The sequence below is a fragment of the Protopterus annectens genome, chromosome 5.part0, assembly GCF_019279795.1.
Source record: "Protopterus annectens isolate FY-2018-M chromosome 5.part0, PAN1.0, whole genome shotgun sequence".
NCBI classification, from domain to species: Eukaryota; Metazoa; Chordata; order Ceratodontiformes; family Protopteridae; genus Protopterus; species Protopterus annectens.
In genome coordinates this window covers 1,845,402,416-1,845,420,205 of record NC_056735.1, presented here as the reverse complement: position 1 = coordinate 1,845,420,205, position 17,790 = coordinate 1,845,402,416, and the positions used below count along the sequence as shown (strand labels likewise).

The following is a 17,790-nucleotide window of genomic DNA, read 5'->3' as shown; positions in this document are numbered from 1 at the left end:
CGCACAATGCAACTCCTTCTGACATTCTCTGTACTTCTCCATCAACACTCTCAGCGCAAAGATCGCATCTGTAGTGCTCTTTCCTGGCATGAAACCATACTGCTGATCACTAATCATCACGTCCCTTCTTAACCTTGCTTCCACTACTCTTTCCCATAACGTCATGCTGTGACTGATCAATTTAATCCCTCTGTAGTTACTACAGCTCTGCACATCATCCATATTCTTAAAAATCGGTACCAAAACACTTTTTCTCTATTACTCAGGCATCCTCTCACTTTCCAAGATTTCATTAAATCTGGTTAAAAACTCCACTGCCATTTCACCTAAACACCTCCATGCTTCCACAGGTATGTCATCTGGGCCAACAGCCTTTCCATTCTTCATTCTCTTCATAGCTATCCTTACTTCCTCCTTGCTAATCCATTGCACTTCATGATTCACTATCCCTACATCATCCAACCTTCTCTCCCTCTCATTCTCTTCATTCATCAACCCCTCAAAGTACTCTTTCCATCTCCTCAACACACTCTCCTCGCTTGTGAGTATGTTTCCCTCATTATCCTTTATCACCTTTACCTGCTGCACATCTTTCCTAGCTCGGTCCCTCTGTCTAGCCAATCGGTACAGGTCCTTTTCTCCCTCCTTAGTGTCCACCTTTCATACAACTCTTCATATGCCTTATCCTTAGCCTTCGCCACCTCTCTCTGCCATGCACCTCATCTCCTTAGACTCCTGTCTACTTTCTTCATGTCTCTGACAATCCCACTTCTTCTTTGCCAACCTCTTTCTCTGTATACTCTCCTGTACTTCCTCATTCCACCACCATGTCTCCTTGTCGTCCTTCCTCTGTCCAGATGTGATACCAAGCACCTTTCTAGCCGTCTCCCTTACTAGCTCTGCTGTAGTTACCCAGCTATTTGGTAACTCTTCACTGCCAGCCAGTGCCTGCTGTAACTCATCCCTGAACTCCACCTCACAATTACCCTTTTTCAATTTCCACCATTTGATCCTTGGTGCTGCCCTCACACTCCTCCTCCTCTTCTTGATCACCAACATCATCCTACAAACCACCATCCTATGCTGCCTAACTACACTTTCTCCGGTCACCACTTTACAGTCTCCAGTCTCCTTCAAACTGGCCCTCCTACATAAGATATAATCCACCTGTGTGCATCTTCCTCCACTCTTGTATGTCACCCTATGCTCCTCCCTCTTGTTAAAATACGTATTCACTGCCACAGTCCGTTATTCTGCATCATACCCTGTTTCCATTATGTATATTGTTCTAAACTTCGGTAACCTACATCAACTGCAACAACCTGAAAATTACATAAAAAATACTAAAACATTTTGGAGATGCATTTTTTTTTTATATAAAAAGGAAAAATAAAAGTAACACACACCATGGCGCTCTAAAGGCAGCTTTTACCAATATAAATTACTGTGTGTGTACAAAGTAAAGTTGTGCCACCATGGCAAAGGTTAAAAGCTACTTTAATAGACTCAAACAATAAAATCTATAAAAACTATGGAACTCAGGTAAAAATAAAAATAAATACAAGTGGATAACAGCTTTCAGCAGTTGCCTTCTTCAAATCCTGTTTTGTTAGCAGACCTTCCTGGTTTTAAAAGGTAATGACCTGTCAATCTCACAGTCATCTCAGAAGTCTCTGCCTCTTGAGCAAAGGCTTTAAAGGGACCATCCCATTCAAGCCAAGCAACATGTCATCCTGTAAGTCAGCAAACCATCCAGTCTCAATAATTTCTGTTCTTTTGAACAGATCTACACCTCTCAAACTTTCTTCAATAACGTCCAAGGCCATGAAAGAAAAAGTACAGTTTTGTACCTACCATAAATGTAGATGTTCGAGGATCCACATTGCTGCAGTCCTAACTATTGGGTAGTCCGCTGTCCAGTCGGCCCGAATACCAAAGTATATGGCTGACGTCGGTCAGGGCGCATTAGACTGACGTCAGTACGTCAGGGTACTAATGCGCATGACCGACGTCATATCCTCAGTCTTTTCTTGCCCCAGATGTCAGAAGACCCTGAAAAGATAAGGCCAAAACCCAAAAACTCCAAACATACCTGCACCAAAAATATGTACAATATATACAAAAATAGCAGAAGACAACCTCACCTACACAACCCACCCCTAAACACAGAGGGGAAGGAGGGAGGGTAAATTGGACTGCAGCAATGTGGATCCTCGAACATCTACATTTATGGTAGGTACAAAACTGTACTATGCTCTTCATTCCACATTGCTGCAGTCCTAACTATTGGGTAGAATCCCAAAGCAGAGGTAAGGGAGGCTGGCAAATCATAAGGAAGCAGGAACTGACAACATGCCTTGCAAAATAGCTGTGGCAAAACCAGCCCTAGACTTAGAGTAGAGAGGAAGGTGATAATGCTTAGAGAAAGTATGCACTGAACTCCAAGTAGCTGCCTCCAAAATATCCTTAGTTGCCACCCCCCCTTAGAAATGCTGTTGAAGTGGCAGTAGCCCTAGTGGAATGAGGCCTAATCCCAGCTGGAATCTCCTTGCCATGATGGGAATAACAAAATGCAATGCAACACCCAATCCACCTAGAAATAGTTTGTTTTGACACAGGCTTGCCCTGTGAACTCAAAGCAAAAGAAACAAACAACTGCTGAGACTGCCTAAAATCCTTAGTCCTGCTCAAATAATAACGCAATTGCCTGTGTACATCTAAAGTGTGCAAAATCTTTTCCCCTTTATTTTGGGGTTCTGCATAAAAGTAGGCAAATGAATAGTTTGGTTTAAAGCCACACTAGAAACCACCTTAGGCATAAAGGAAGGATTAGTACGTAAAGATACCCTATCCTTATGAAAAATCAAAAAAGGCTCCACTGCCATAAGGGCCTGCAACTCAGAAACCCTTCTTGCAGAAGTAATGGCCAACAAAAACGCAGTCTTCCATGACAAGTATTTCAAGTCAGCAGTAGCCAAGAGGCTCAAAAGGTTGTAGAGTAAGTTTCTCCAACACAAAATTGAGATCCCAAGCAGGAGTAGGAGCTCTACGTGGGGGTCTTATATTCTTTGCCCCTCTAAGAAATTGCTTGAACAAAGGATGCGAAAACAATGATGGGTCACAATCATAGTGAGCTGAAATTGCTGCAGCATGAATCTTAATGGAAGAGAAAGACAAACCTTTGTCCAATAACTCAGTAAGATATTGAAGAGCCACACTCAAATTAGGCTCAGAAATCTCCAAATTGTTTGCTGCACTCCAAAATAAAAATCTCTTCCATTTTTCTGCGTACACTTTCCTTGTACTAGGTCTTCTGGCTTCCATAATCACATTTAAAACTTGTTGAGGAAGTTGAGACCTGCTGTCTTTCAAAACAGAATATGCCAGGCTGTTAGATGAAGAGAGTGAAGCTTGACATTGAGCAGATGACCGTCCCTCTGAGACAACAGGTGTGGAATCAAAGGTAAAGGCCATGGAGGCTTCCTTACCAGACTCCTCAGTAATGGGTACCAGTGCTGCCGAGGCCAATCTGGAGCTATTAAAATCATCCTTGGCTTGTCTTGTCTGACCTTTAGAAGCACCTTTGGAAGAAGAGGCAGAGGTGGAAAGCATACACATGAAGATTTTTCCAACTGAAAGAAAGAGCATCCACTTTCCAAGCTGTGTGATGAAACCTCTTTGTGCAAAACTTTGGCAGCTGGTGGTTTAGTGGAGAAGCGAACAGATCTATGTCTGGAGTTCCCCATGACACTGTCAATTTTGAAATACATGAAGATCCAGTTTCCACTCGTGGGGATCCATGATTTGTCTGCTTAACACATCTGCTAAGGAGTTCTATGCTCCGGCAGAAACCTTGCCTGAAGAGTTAGTTGCAAGCTGAGCGCAGTCTCCCATAAAATCATTGCTTGCCTGCACAATGGGTAAGAATGTGTTCCCCTTGTTTGTTGATGTACCACATGACAGTTGTGTTGTCTGTTAGAATCAACACCTGCCCTGGAAGAAGTAATTCCTTGAAAGCCATTAATGCAAACTGGACTGCTAACATCTCTTTCATGTTGATATGTAGATGCTGTAGTCTGGCAGGCCACTTGTCTTGTATCCACTTTCCATTTAGATGAGCTCCCCAAGCAATGTCTGAGGCATCTGTCGTTAGAATCTGACTCGCCTCTGGCCGGGTCACAGAGAGTCCCTTGTTTAGGTGACATTCCTGAGCCCACCACATAAATTCCTTTTGAATGCAAGGTATTATTTGAATGACAGTGTCCAAATCCTGGCAGTGCTGTGTCCATACATTTTGAGATACCATTGCAGCTTCCTCATATGCAGTTTGGCATTGGGAAGCACCAGAATACAAGATGCCATGAACCCTAAGGCTTGAAGGACTGTCCTTGCAGTCAGCCCGGACTGAAGAGATAGGTGATGGAAGTAATTGGAAAGATTCTTTTGTTTGTCCGGGGTTAAAAAGGCCATCTGGGCTGCTGTATTCAGTCTCACACCCAGAAAGCACATGTCTTGAGAGGGTACTAGACTGGACTTTATTTCGTTCACAGAATACCCTAGGCATCTTAGCACTGCTATGACATATTCCAAATGCTGTAGAAGATCTTCCTTTTCTTGAGCCAGAATCAGGCAATCGTCCAAGTAAGGATAGATTTGAATTCCTTTTAGCCTGAAGTAAGCTATCACTGGAGCCAGAACCTTTGTGAATACTCTGGGCAGTAGATAAGCCAAAGGGCAATGCAGAGAACTGATAATGAGAATTTCCAGCTCGAAAACGCAGATACTTCCTGCAAGTTAGTCTTATAGGCACATGAAGGTAAGCTTCCTTGAGATCTAAAGTTACCATCCAGTGATCTTTGCCCAGCAGAGGTAAAAGCTGTTGTAACGTCAACATTTTGAACTTGGGAATGTCCAGATAAGTGTTGAGGATAGATAAATCCAAAATTGGTCTCCACGTGTTCCCCTTCTTCGGTACTAGGAACAGGCGAGAATAAAATCCTAGGCCTCTTTCTGGTACAGGAACTGGCTGAATGGCCCCTATTTGGAGCAACAGAGAAATTTGCTTGTGAGCCTCTATTCTTTGTAGAGGAGGAATGTCTGGCATGCCTTTGAAAGGAGGCAAGGTATGGAAATAAAACCTGTAACCGTGGTGAATGATATCCAGAACCCATCTGTCTTGGGTAATTAAATCCCAATTTTCTTTGAAAAGAGACAGCCTTCCTCCCAAAGGTGCTGCCAGGCGAGAATGAACTGGCAGCTGGAAAGGCAGGTCATTGGGTCTGCTTACGAAAGGACTGACCCCTGCCCTCACTAGAAGTCTGAGCAGGGGAACTCCTGTCCTAGGCCTAAAGGAACCCTGAGCTCTGCCCCTACCACGTCTAGACCTACCCCTAGACTGGGAATCATAAGCAGGATAAGTCCATCCCTTAGAAGGCCAATTTCTACTAAACTTGGAGGCTGCACCTGCAAAAATCCTTAACAGTTTGCATAGACTTAGCCTTGTCCTCCATTTTCTTTAAGACTGCTTCCACAGGTGAACCAAACAACACATCAGACTGTAAAGGAGCATCCAAAATCCTCGTTTTAACATGCTCAGCTAAATTCTGATCTCTCAACCAGGCGTGCCTACGAAGAACAGAACCAGTGGCAGCCACCCTCGAGGAGGCCTGCACAGCATCAAAACCACACTGCAAGGAATGTTTACCCACCTGTTCAGACACATGAACTAAATCCTGCAACTCTTTACACTCAATACCTGCCGCCAGAGCATCCACCTTAGATTTCAGTTGTGAAAGGAGATAATTCTGATATTTTAACATGTGAAACTGACAATTCAACGCCCTCATGGCTAAAGTGGAAGAAGTATACACTTTCTTTCCCCATCTATCCAAAGCCCTTGCCTCTTTATCAGGAGGGACAGGATTTTTAACAACTGAGGCCTTCACACCTTTAGGCCCCTGAGAGACAGTTTCCGGGTCTGCCCTAGGACTCTTAAAAAGATACTTATGAGCTTCAGGCACCCTATAATACCTATCCGGTTTAACTGGGGCAGGAGGCAAAGAATCAGGATTCAGGGAAGCCTCTGCAAAAACATCTTCCACCACATTCAGAACAGGAGGTATAGCTAAAGGCCTATGCTGGGGTAAAACAAGAATTCCCTAAGCCTTTTCCTGGAATCAGAGAAATCTTGACCTTCCCATTTAAAATGCTCCCTCATGGAATGCAGAGTCTCTGAAAATGAAAAATCCTCAGGAGGGGAAGCCGAAGGAGTAGAATCATCCACATCAGAATCAGAATAAGGAGAATACTCCTGCAAGTCTTCAGCCGAAGACTCAGAAGCCTCCGAACATTGCTCAAAACTCTCAAACTCAGGTTCCACCCTAGGCCTCTTATCAGGAGGGGGCATAGAACCTCTTATCATAGTAATCAAATCCTCTGCCATTTTAAGCATATGTTTCTTAGGCAAAGACCCTGAAGCACTAGGAGAAACCCCCACTGAAGCTACACTTGGCCTGCCTCTCAAAGAAGTCTTGGAAACAGAAGGGGAGGCTCTAACCACCGTAGGAAGAGAGGGAAGAACAGCCACCTGAGAAGCCCCCTCAGCCTGGCCTACTTCCTGAGAGGATACATCCTGTAACAGTAAAGTCTCTCCCTGAGACTCCAAAGAAACACCTGGCAGAACCTCCGGCTCCACTGAGCCTTCCAAAGAACCGACGTCTGGGACTGTCGGTTCTTCCCCTCTAGGCTTTGCTGCTTTGTCCTTGCGCTTTATGGCCGAAGCCGGCGTCGGAGCATCCGACGGCATTTTATAATTACAACGCTTCCCAAACACTAACCTGGCACAGTCTAACCTTCTCTTAATAGTGCGTTTGTTAAATCTAGCACAAGAGCGGCATCCAACAACGCCGTCCTCAGGCCCTAAACAAGGTATACACAAAGTATGATAATCCCTATGAGGTATCTGTTTCCCACAAGAAATACAGTTATTCACTTTTTCTGACATCCGGTTAAATACTGAGGCAAGAAAAAACCAAAATAATCCCCAACGGGGTACTTAGCCAACTTTGATTCGGTCTGAAACTCTGACTTCAGAAACTTTCAGAACGCCAACCTGCACTCGCAAAATTGCTTCTGCATCGGACCATGCGGCAAAAAAGACTGAGGATATGACGTCGGTCATGCGCATTAGTACCCTGACGTACTGACGTCAGTCTAATGCGCCCTGACCGACGTCAGCCATATACTTTGGTATTCGGGCCGACTGGACAGCGGACTACCCAATAGTTAGGACTGCAGCAATGTGGAATGAAGAACATCTTTTGATCAGGGTATTTGGCAATATGTTGAGACAGAGCACTAGTTTTGTTGTATAATCTGATGTCACTCAAGTGACACAAACTTTGTTCCTTTAAAGGTCTGTTGGTCTTGCCAAAATAAAAATAAAAAACATTATAAAGACAGCAGGTGGCAGCATATATAACATTTTTAGTGTTACAAACTGCATGCACACTGAGCCTTTATGTTTTCAAGGTAATCGGATGCTTGAATAGATTTCTGGAATTTATGGAGCCACAAGCTCTGCATTTTCTGCACGGAAATGTACCACATCCCAAAGTAATTTGTCTAACTCCCAGATCCGTGTTTGTCATGGCACAATAACCTTTTTAAGTTCTTCTTATTCCTGAAGTAGAATCTATGCGTCTTGCCAACTATACGTCTACTGTTATCATCAGCTATCGGTATCTTCCAATTCCTCAGGGTAACCTCACATATCTGTTGACCATCATTACTGAGCGTAAGCAAGCACCTCAGCCCCTCAGTTTCACTTTTTCTCTGGGATTCAGTTTATCTTCCTTATGTGTCTCTCCATCAAAGAAATAAGGCTGACTTCTCATGTTTCTAGACACTTGTTATCCAGGACTCCTTTCTGGATTTCCCTTCTTTTTATATCCACATTTGTGGAAACGTTGTATCAAGTGATATGTCTCTTTCTTGTACGTGTCCCCAATGGTACAAAGTCTGGGTGTTCTAAGAAGCTGACCTTTAATGACATATGGATAAACATGTCTAGGGTGCATGCTACTACTATGTAATAAATGATTTTACCATCAATCTTTCCTATGTATTTGAGTACTGAGATTGCCATCTATTCCATACTGTAGTGTAACATCTAGAAAATCTATCTTCTATCTAGAACTATGAACTTCAGATTCAAGAAAGGCTGTAGTATTGCCAAGGTATTCAATAAATCAGAGACCTGTTTATCATTCCCCATCCATAGGAGGAATATATCACCCACAAAGCTCCCGTAGTAGGCTATATAGGTCTTCCATGCATTTATATTACTAAGGACATGGTCAGTCTCCCATTTGGGCCATAACAATGTTGGGGTGACTGTCAGCATATGAAGTGCTCATCGCTACCCTACATTTCTGCTAATAATGTTCATTCCCACAGATGAAAATGTTGCTCTCTAAAATAATATTCAGTAACATATAAATCTGTGAAATGGTAGTAATATCAAAGATGTTCCCTCGCTTTAGAAACTGCCGTACGACCTCAATACAAAAGTCATCCAGAATGACTGTAAAAAGACTTCTGACTTCCACTGATACCATCTTCAGATTAGTTTTTCATTCAAGGACTGAAAACAGTGAAATAACTTCTGTAGAAATTGGGGGGGGGGGTCCTTCAATACAGCTGTGGCTCTAGGGAGTGCTGATTTTAACTTATATTCTACAAAAGTAAATTCTACAAAAAATAGATGCTGACTCTGTTACCCAACCTCTTTCAGAAACTCTGGGACTCATTGGTGGGTTATGTCTGTCCTTGTGGATTTTTGGCAGGTCATTAATAATCAAGGTCAGTGGATGTGTTAACGTAAATTAATCATATAAATCCTGTGTTATTACTCTGACCATTAACAAATCATAGAGAGTATCATTCACTTTATCAGCTCGTTCACCTCCCATTTAGAAATTTTCATATGTCTTCTTATCCCTCAGCATATCGAACATTCTACTGTTGTAATCAGTCCCGTCTACAACAACAACTCCCCCCTTTACTGGCTGGTTTTATCACAATGTTGCCATTATGTAATAGTTCCTGTAAAGCATTATTTTTATCAGTGTTCAGGTTATAAAAGTCACTGCGACTCCTACTGTTTCGAAGCTGACATACCTCCATCTCACAGACTCTGGTGAACATCTCTACTGCTGGATGGGGCAGGGGGACAAATGTGCTCGGCTTCTTCAGAATGTTAGTCAAGTCACTGTTATCACTGTTCTCACCAAACATATTTTTAAGTAATACATTCCTGTCTAAGTACTTAATGTCCATTACAAACTCATTAAGTCTGGAGGGAAGTGCAGGAATAAAAGAGAGACCCTTATTTAGCACAGACATTTGTGCTCCATTTAAAGTATATTGTGAAATGCTGACAAAATATTCTGTTTCATCTATTTTCTCTGCTGTCAAATGGAAATCTTTCTCCTTTTCCTGCCTCTGCTGACAGAATGATTCTTCTTGTTGGTAGTGTTTCAGCAGTACAGGCAGCTCTGGAAAAAACAGAATATGTAATGCAGTGCGTTTATGTCTAGCCCCTGTGATGACATCCCCTTCATTACTGCTTCTAATTTATCTGTTTTCTTGTCTGTGGTATTAGGTTCTTTGATTCGATGCGTGCTCTTTGGCTTTCCTAAAGGGGGGAATTTGGAAGTGAGTGACACAGAGCTGGCAGCTGGTGCCTCTCCATCTCTACAATTGTTTATCAGAGAAAATGTTGGTGTTTATAGCAGGTATAGTTGGGCGACTATCTGCTCATTGTTTGACTGTTTTATTGTTAAGCTGTCACTGCCTGCCTCTTGCTTAGGCCAATCAAAATTATTGCCACTTTTGAAGTCCATAAAGTGCCTCGCTAGCTTTTTACTTTTTGTGGTCTTGAGCTTACGGTCATATATTGTCAAATTGTGCTGCAATTCTTCAATTTTAGTTAAAAAAAAGTGTCAGACAATGCTGTGTTCTCTAACTCCATTTGCTTACGTTCTATAAAGATAGTAGCTTCTTCTTCAAAGGGTCGAAAATATTCAATCAAAAGTCTGACATATTTAAAACTAGCTTCTAAGTTCAAGGCTTGCCACGTGCCCAATAAATCCAAATGTGCATTACCATATGTGAGCATACATCTAATTCTCAGACCTCTCGGGATAACAACCAGTGATTATAACACTCTAAAAAATGGTCAGTTAAGAGGATTTTAAAAAACTGTGTTGCTGCTAGGTTGTACCTGCATAAGACAATGTCAATGACTGTGTCTGAGAGTGGAACAAATGAGTGAACTGATCAGTACTGGCTAAAAGGAAGATCTCAGACATTAAGGTTTGTGTGTCTTCACAGTGCCAATGGACATTAGGTAACCGAATCCGATGAAAGAGATAAGAACTAAGAGGAAGCTGCTTGACTGAAAAAGTAGGTGGGCAAGCATGCTTTTAGACAGAACAGATAAAATGCTCTTGCTGCTCATGACAAATGTTTGTCACCATGTTTCAAATGAACTAGACTGCAAGGAAGTAGAAAAAATGGTATCTGATCATTTTGCAGGGAGGGGAAAAGGACTGTGTCCCAAAAGGAGAAGTTTAGGGAGCATGAAAAGCTAAGTGGTTGGTGCATACCACATGTTGAAGCTCCATGTCATGGCAACTAATGTTGCTAGGAGTCTCGGAAAAATAGCCAGAATAGCTCAGATCGGACATCATTTATGTACTGGCCACTACAAATTCCAGTCCCTGTGCAAACAGTACCTGTAACACCTGTCATCCTCTCCTCTTTAGAATCAGGGACAAGGCCAAAAACAGTCAGAGCAATGGGCTGTCACCAAAGATGCATTTAAAATACTGAATTGTTTACTTCGAAAGTAAGTACAATGAGATGACTTGTATTAGCATGTATTTTTGAAGAAAAAGAAGCCTGTAGGAGTAATGTCTGTGATGCATTTGTCAATGGCGCAACAGGTAGCACACTCGCCTTTGGTGAAGAAGGCAATGGGTTCTTTTCCCACACAAGGTAAATGGACTGCTGACCCTGCAGTGCAGCATGAGGGGGTGCTGCGCTCCTGAGTGTGATGTCCTTTCAGATGTTAACTGTAGCCCCATCTACTTGAGTTGGTGGTATCTTAAAAGGATGTAAAAGATCCCATGGCATCTATCAAAAAAAAAAAAAGGTAGGGGCAGTTCCTTGATACCCTGGCTAAATTTCTCCTAGTAGTATAAATACCATCTCGGATCTCTCCTGAAATAGGCCACTAGCCTAGTGGGACTAACCCAGTCAATAAAAGAAAAATAAGTAAAAAATTACATAAAGATTGCCACCACCACTACTTTGTCATAAATCACAAATTTTATTACAGTCAACAAAATGTTGTGGCAAAATTAGGGAAATTCCTTGAACATTAGGGGCAGCTGAGAGGTATGGTACTAGATCCTTGTAAAGTATAAATGACACATTAAGAGGCAACAAAATCGCATGCTAAACTATACCTGTTAAGGATACGTGCTGCTCCAAAGTCTCCAAGTTTGACTGCTCCATTTTTAGTTAGAAAAATATTCTGCATATATCAGAGAAAAACAGATATTAGGCCTACATATAATTTCCAAATACTACTTTCAACTGAAAGTATCTCACAGTGGGCAAGAGAAAATTAGACTACAACAGTATTACAATATCTCACTTTAACATGTCTATGATTAGAAAAAAAGAGTTACCTATGGCACAATTATATATGTAATCCAGGGGTAAGGCTACAGCATTGCAATCAATTTTATTTTTTTCCTAGACAGTTTAGAGTAGTAACAATCTCTGAAAATAAATTATGCAAATTATAATACTGATTCAGTCCACCAACAAATGACCACCAAGACAAATAGAAAATCTCAACAGTAACAGGCTTCCACTATATCTAGCAAAATGGGGAAGAAAAAGAGCTAACAATATCATCTTACTCAGAGTTCTAACATGGCAGGTTAACGCACAATTATCTGTTTTGTGTCAGATATTAACTATTTTATGTCAGCTGACAACCATGGGACAACTAAGGTGACACCCTGCATTTGAATGCCAACAGTGACTACAGAAGAATCAATGGAATACACATATTCCATTACTTCTACAACAGCCATCACTACAAAATCATAGTGTCAGGCAAACATTTAATAAGTCCAATTAAATGTCTCGTGTGTTCCTTGAACAAAATGCAGAATCCAACATTACACAGGAATAACACCACACCACTAGATTACAAGAGCTCTTTACATAGTAAATATTTTCTACAAAGCATTTATCAGATTCAAGAGATTAAAACATGCATAGCATAGCCTTTTAACACTTCTCTCAAAAATCAGAGATTCAGCATTTAGCAAACAACATACTACCTTGCCTTTCTTTTATTTCATAATCTCTGGTTACCCACTCTGCAATCACAGCCTTCACTTCACCAATGGCCCATACAAGTACCCCCACTGTTTCCCTCATGCAAAACCCCTTTTTCCAAAAATCACTTCTAGTTCATCCTACTTGGCATATCACAAGTCAGTAAATGGCCTAAAGCTAAACACTCAAAAAAACTTAACACAATCATATACAGGAATAAAGCCCAGACTGCATCCCAAATAACCCATGTTCTATTAGCAGAAAGGAATCTGGAGGAACTAGGTTGGTGAGGATAGAAGTGTGTAGCAAAAAACATTCATACAGGGGGAGGGAGGCAGCTTGGCTCACTGGAATAGCAACACGAAGACCCTGTCAAGCTAGAAACAGTATGCTGCTTTATCAGAAGGCTGCACGTGTGCAAAAGTGTGTGTGCACTTCCTGAAGACAGTCATTGCAGTGCAAACAAGGCTGCTGTGAAGGTGGTGGGTTAGGGCATGCTCCCTGGCAGAAGTATGAAGTGGTATCAGCATCCTCAATCGTTTCACTGCCCCCAGATGTCAGTCTGGTAGAGCCTGAGAGAGGATGAGGTGGATCCAGTAGATCCACAGAATGAGGATAGCAGCTGATTGCAACTGATGGTCAGCTGTGGGAAGCCAAAAAGAAATGAGAAAAAAAAAGCATATACTTATACAGATAACTAATGGTCTATACAAAAAACTATTTATATGTATGCAACATGTTTATAAAATACATGAAATTCCTGACCTCTGTAAGTAGGCTACGACTGTATCTCTTCTCAAAACAACCAAGCCATGTACTTCTAATAATTTCACATATCTATCCTATCAATTTTCTCCCGAATCACAGCAAATGTCTTCTCCAATCAAGTTAACCAATATCTGAGTAAATACAGTTTGCTCTGTGCTTAAAAATGGCTTCTATCAAGGTCCCAGCACATCCCTTGCCTTCCGATGAGACATTAAACACCGACCTCCATCTGCCAAGTGGATGTAAAAGATCCCATGACACATCAAAAAAGACTATGGGTCCTTTATATACAAAAGAAAAAGAAGTTATGACTCACCATAACGTTTTATCTGTGTTATCGATCTTAGTTCATTCTTGATGAATGGCTCGGCCATTATACAGCTCACACCAGCCAAAAAACTCTTAAACTAAGACTCTACCCACAACGCCCCTCTCTTCATTACCTCACACAGAGTTTGCAGACTATAGCAATAGTGCATACAGAAAAAAATGAAAGCAAAAGCAATGTCCAGGGTAAAAACCTTAAGGAATCACAGGACAAGACTTTGATCCTCCAGGAAGTCTACAGGAGGGAAGAAGGTGGGAAGGATGCCAAGAATGAATGAAGACTGCCAACACAGGTGGAATGTTACGGTGAGTACATCATTTCTTTATCTATTGTTGTCAATCTTCGTCCATTCTTGATGAAAGGGACAGAGTCCCCAGCTACTTTATTTTCTGGGTGGACTTATGGAAGGATATTCCTAAGAACCATAGAGCCAAATGATGCTCTTCCCCTGGAGACCATATCCAATTTGTAATGCGTGATAAAGGTATGAGGCATAGCCCAAGTCGCAGCTGTGCAAATTTCATCCATGAAAGCTTTTGAATGGAAAACAGCTGAGGTGGCAACTGACTTCATTGAATGCACTCTAACAGGCGCAGGTAACTTTCGGTTGTTATGTTCATAAATGAAAGTGATACACTTTCTCAACCATCTAGATAAGGATACTTTCGCCGCAGCTTTTCCCATAGTGGGCCAGAAAATGAAATAAACGATCTGATTTCCTAGACTGTATAGTCCTGTCAAGATAAAAACATAGTTGCCTATGAAAGTCCAGTAAATGCAGGCAATATTCACCTTTGTTGGAAAACTTGGGGAATAAAACTGGTAACTCAATAGTTTGAGTCATATTAGATTTGGATACCACCTTAGGGAGAAAGGAAGGGTTGGTTCTCAACGAGACCCTGTCCTTATGAAAAATTATATATGGGGGTTTTGAAAACAGTGCCAGGATCTCGGACACTCTTTTGACAGGAGTGATGGCTAGTGGAAAAAGAGTTTTCCAGGAAAGGAATTTGAGATGGTAAGTGGCCACTGGTTCAAAGGGAAGTAATACTAAGAATTGTAAAATGAAGTTAGATCCCAGGGAGCTAAGGGGTCTTTCAACAGAGGTTTGAGGTGTAAGGTACCTTTGAGAAAAAAAATCTTGAATTGGCGATGACAGATTAATGAATGGTCATCAAACCCATTGTGATAGTTAGAAATGGTTGCTAACTGAACTCTAATGATGGATGCAGAAGCACCTTGATCAAAAAGGGCAGCTAAAAATTCCAAAACTATTTAAACAGGTGCCAAGAAGGGGTCTAACTGTTTTCAGAGGCCTAAATTGAAACTCTCTTCCATTTGCTGGAATATAGTCTCCTGGTGGAAGGTCTGTTGGAAGCCAGAAGAATCTTTTGTACAGGGGAGGTGATATTATTCTACCTAATGACTAAGAGAACTGGAGAAACCAAGCTGTGAGCTTGAGACAGCGTAGATCGGGACACACCAATCCCTGCGAGTGAGATAGCAGGTATGGAAATGGATTCAGAATCCACAGCTGGCGAATCAAGTGAGGCCACAGAAAGGGGAATCAAATTTGTCTGAACCAAAAGGGAGCAATGAGAATCACTTTGCTTCAAAATGTCTGGGCTTTCTTTAGGAAGAGGTGGGAAGGCATAAAGGAGACCCGACAGCCAATGGAGAAGGAGTGAGCCTCTCAAGAACTTTACTGCAAAGTAGCTGCTGCACTTGTTCACTGGAGAGGCAAAGAGGTCTTAGCAAGACTGGCCCCAGTGGCAAAAGATTTCTTTTGCCACTTTGGGACTGAGAGACCACTTGTGAGGCAGTAGAATCCATCTGCTCAACTTGTCCGCTATCACAATGGAAGTCCCCAGGATATGCTTTGCCACAAGAAAGTGGTTGGAAGCTATCACCTATTGCCACACCTTGAGGGATTCCCTGCAAAAGGGATAGGATATGGTTCCACCCTGTTTGTTGATGTACCATACCACTGACATGTTGTCTGATTGGATTGCAACCGTTCCCAGAGGAAGAATAGACAAAGGCTTGCAACGCTAGGAGCACTGTTCTCATTTCCAGGACACTGATGTGCAAGTTGGCCTCTCGTGGTGACCAAGTGCCTTGGACTGCTCTCCCCAGATAATGACCCCCACCCCATTTGAGAGGTGTCCGTACTAACTATGGCCTTAGGTTGAGGGTGAACAAAGGGACGACCCATTAAAATTTCTTCTGACTGCATTCATCATGATAGATTATTTTTGCAGCGGTCTGTTATTAAGATCGGGTGACACATCCAATGAGACAGAATGGACCATTGAGACACAAGAAGCCACTGAAGTATCATGTGAAATCTTGACAAGGGAATTAGAGTTATGGCTGCCACTGTAGATCCTAGGGATTGAAAGACAAGTAGACCGGGCACTTTGTTCTTCACTAAGATGAGCTGAACCTGAGACTTTATCTTTTGGAGTTTATGAAGGGGCAAGGAAGTTATACATGAAATCGTGTTAAAGTGGGTGCCGATGAATTCTAGATCCTGCATGGGAGACAGCTGCGTCTTTTCTTTGCTGACTGTTACACCCAAAACACTAAACAAGCAAATGATGAAATATGTGGCTTGAAGCAGTAGATGCCTGGCAGGGGCAGTGAGGAGCCAATCATTCAGATAAGGAAACACCTAGAATCCGTTTAGTCTCACGTGAGCCTTGACTGCTGCCATGCATTTGGTGAACACTGTAGGGCTGTAGTGAGGCCAAAGGGCAGTGCTCTGAACTGATAATGACTGGTCCCTAGCCAAAAGCAGAGATACCTTCTTGAGCTTTTGTCCATTTTATGTGATAATATGCATCTTGAAGGTCTACAGAGCACATCCAATCTTTTTCCCCTAGAAAGGGAAGAATAGACTGAACCATGACCATCTGGAATTTTGCCTGGTGAACAATTTGTAAAGAAGGCTGAGGTCCAATATAGGCCTCCAGTCCCCTGTCTTCTTTGGTATTAAAAAGAACCTGGAGTAAAACCCAGATCTTATCTGGTCTGGTGGGATTCTTGGATGACTCTTTTCTAGCAGCTTTTGAACTTCTACGGCTGCCTGATCCCTGATTGGGTGGAACAGCAGGGATTTTTCTCAATGACCTTGGGAAAAGCATGAAGGGAATGTGGTATTCTCTGGTAATGATTCTCTGCACCCAAGTACCGGAGGCTATTTGTCACCAGTCTTCCCCAACTGCTTCCGGAGGTAAGCAATCGGGCCTCTTTTCAGGTGCAATGGTAGGGTTGTCCAGGAAAGGAGTCTCTGTTTCCCTGGTTTCACAGGCCACCTCTGCATCGTGACCAGCGTATTCCATCTGATTCTTGGGACAGGATCACTGAGGAGTAGGAAAAATGAATGCCCACAGCAGACAGGGTCTTTCCATCCTTTTCACACCTGGCTAGTGTGTCCTTCACCTTGGGGCCGAACAAAGATGACCTGTCAAAAGGAGCACTGAGGAAGGAAGACTTGAAAGGCTCCATAAATTCACATAAGTGCATCCAGGTGTGTCACCTTATGACAACACCAGAACTCGCTGATCCGGTCATACTTTCTGCTGGGTGTGCAATGAGCCACATGGACTCCAGGGTGGCCAGCTGAGAGGTGACGTTATCTTGCACCCCATTAGACACAGTTCCAGTGAGTGTTTCTGATACCTCCCTAATCAGACCTCTCTGGAGTCTAGTATAATGTGCCATAAAATTCAAGGACCTAAGTGCGAAAGTCAAATTGTAGGCCCACTTTCCAAATCTGTCCATTGTGCTAGACTCCCTGTTAAGCAAATGTACACTAGGACTCTCATCAGCTAGTTCCTTCTTGGTGGCAGCCACCACTACCATGGCATCTACTGCTAAACCCTTGGCCTAATACTGGTGGTCATCTGGTGGTGCAGAATTTTGTCTGGTCTCTGAAGAATAGGCTCTATGGACTCAGGAGCCTTCCAAGCCTGCTGCGCGATCAGCCTAATAAGATCGTCAGAGGGTGGGGGTCATCCAGGAAGCAGATGGTCGAGCACCGAACACTTGCAAGTACACAGATTCCTCTGAGGTCAGGTCTTGAGGCTTCCAGTTACCCCTCTGCTTTAGTATCGCTAGGATGTTTCCAAAGGAGACTTCTTCAGGGAGTGACCAGGGGGGAATCTTCCCCTTCATTAAAGTCCATGTCCCGGTGATAGATTCTTCCAGAGAATCTAGGTGCTTCCTCTTGCACATCTTCTTACGGGAAGGTTCCTCAGTGGGGAGCT

The 17,790-nt window shown here is 42.5% G+C and overlaps 1 protein-coding gene across 2 annotated transcripts in view; it reads right to left on the bottom strand.

The window, feature by feature from the left end:
- NEK3 (NIMA related kinase 3) overlaps positions 1 to 17,790 on the bottom strand; it is a 1,322,970-nt gene that overhangs the window by 756,208 nt on the left and 548,972 nt on the right. For both annotated transcript variants that reach the window (XM_044071667.1, XM_044071666.1), the window contains exon 6: positions 11,535 to 11,602. In XM_044071667.1, the coding sequence (XP_043927602.1) occupies positions 11,535 to 11,602 (68 nt within the window). The remainder of the gene's footprint in view (positions 1 to 11,534; positions 11,603 to 17,790) is intronic.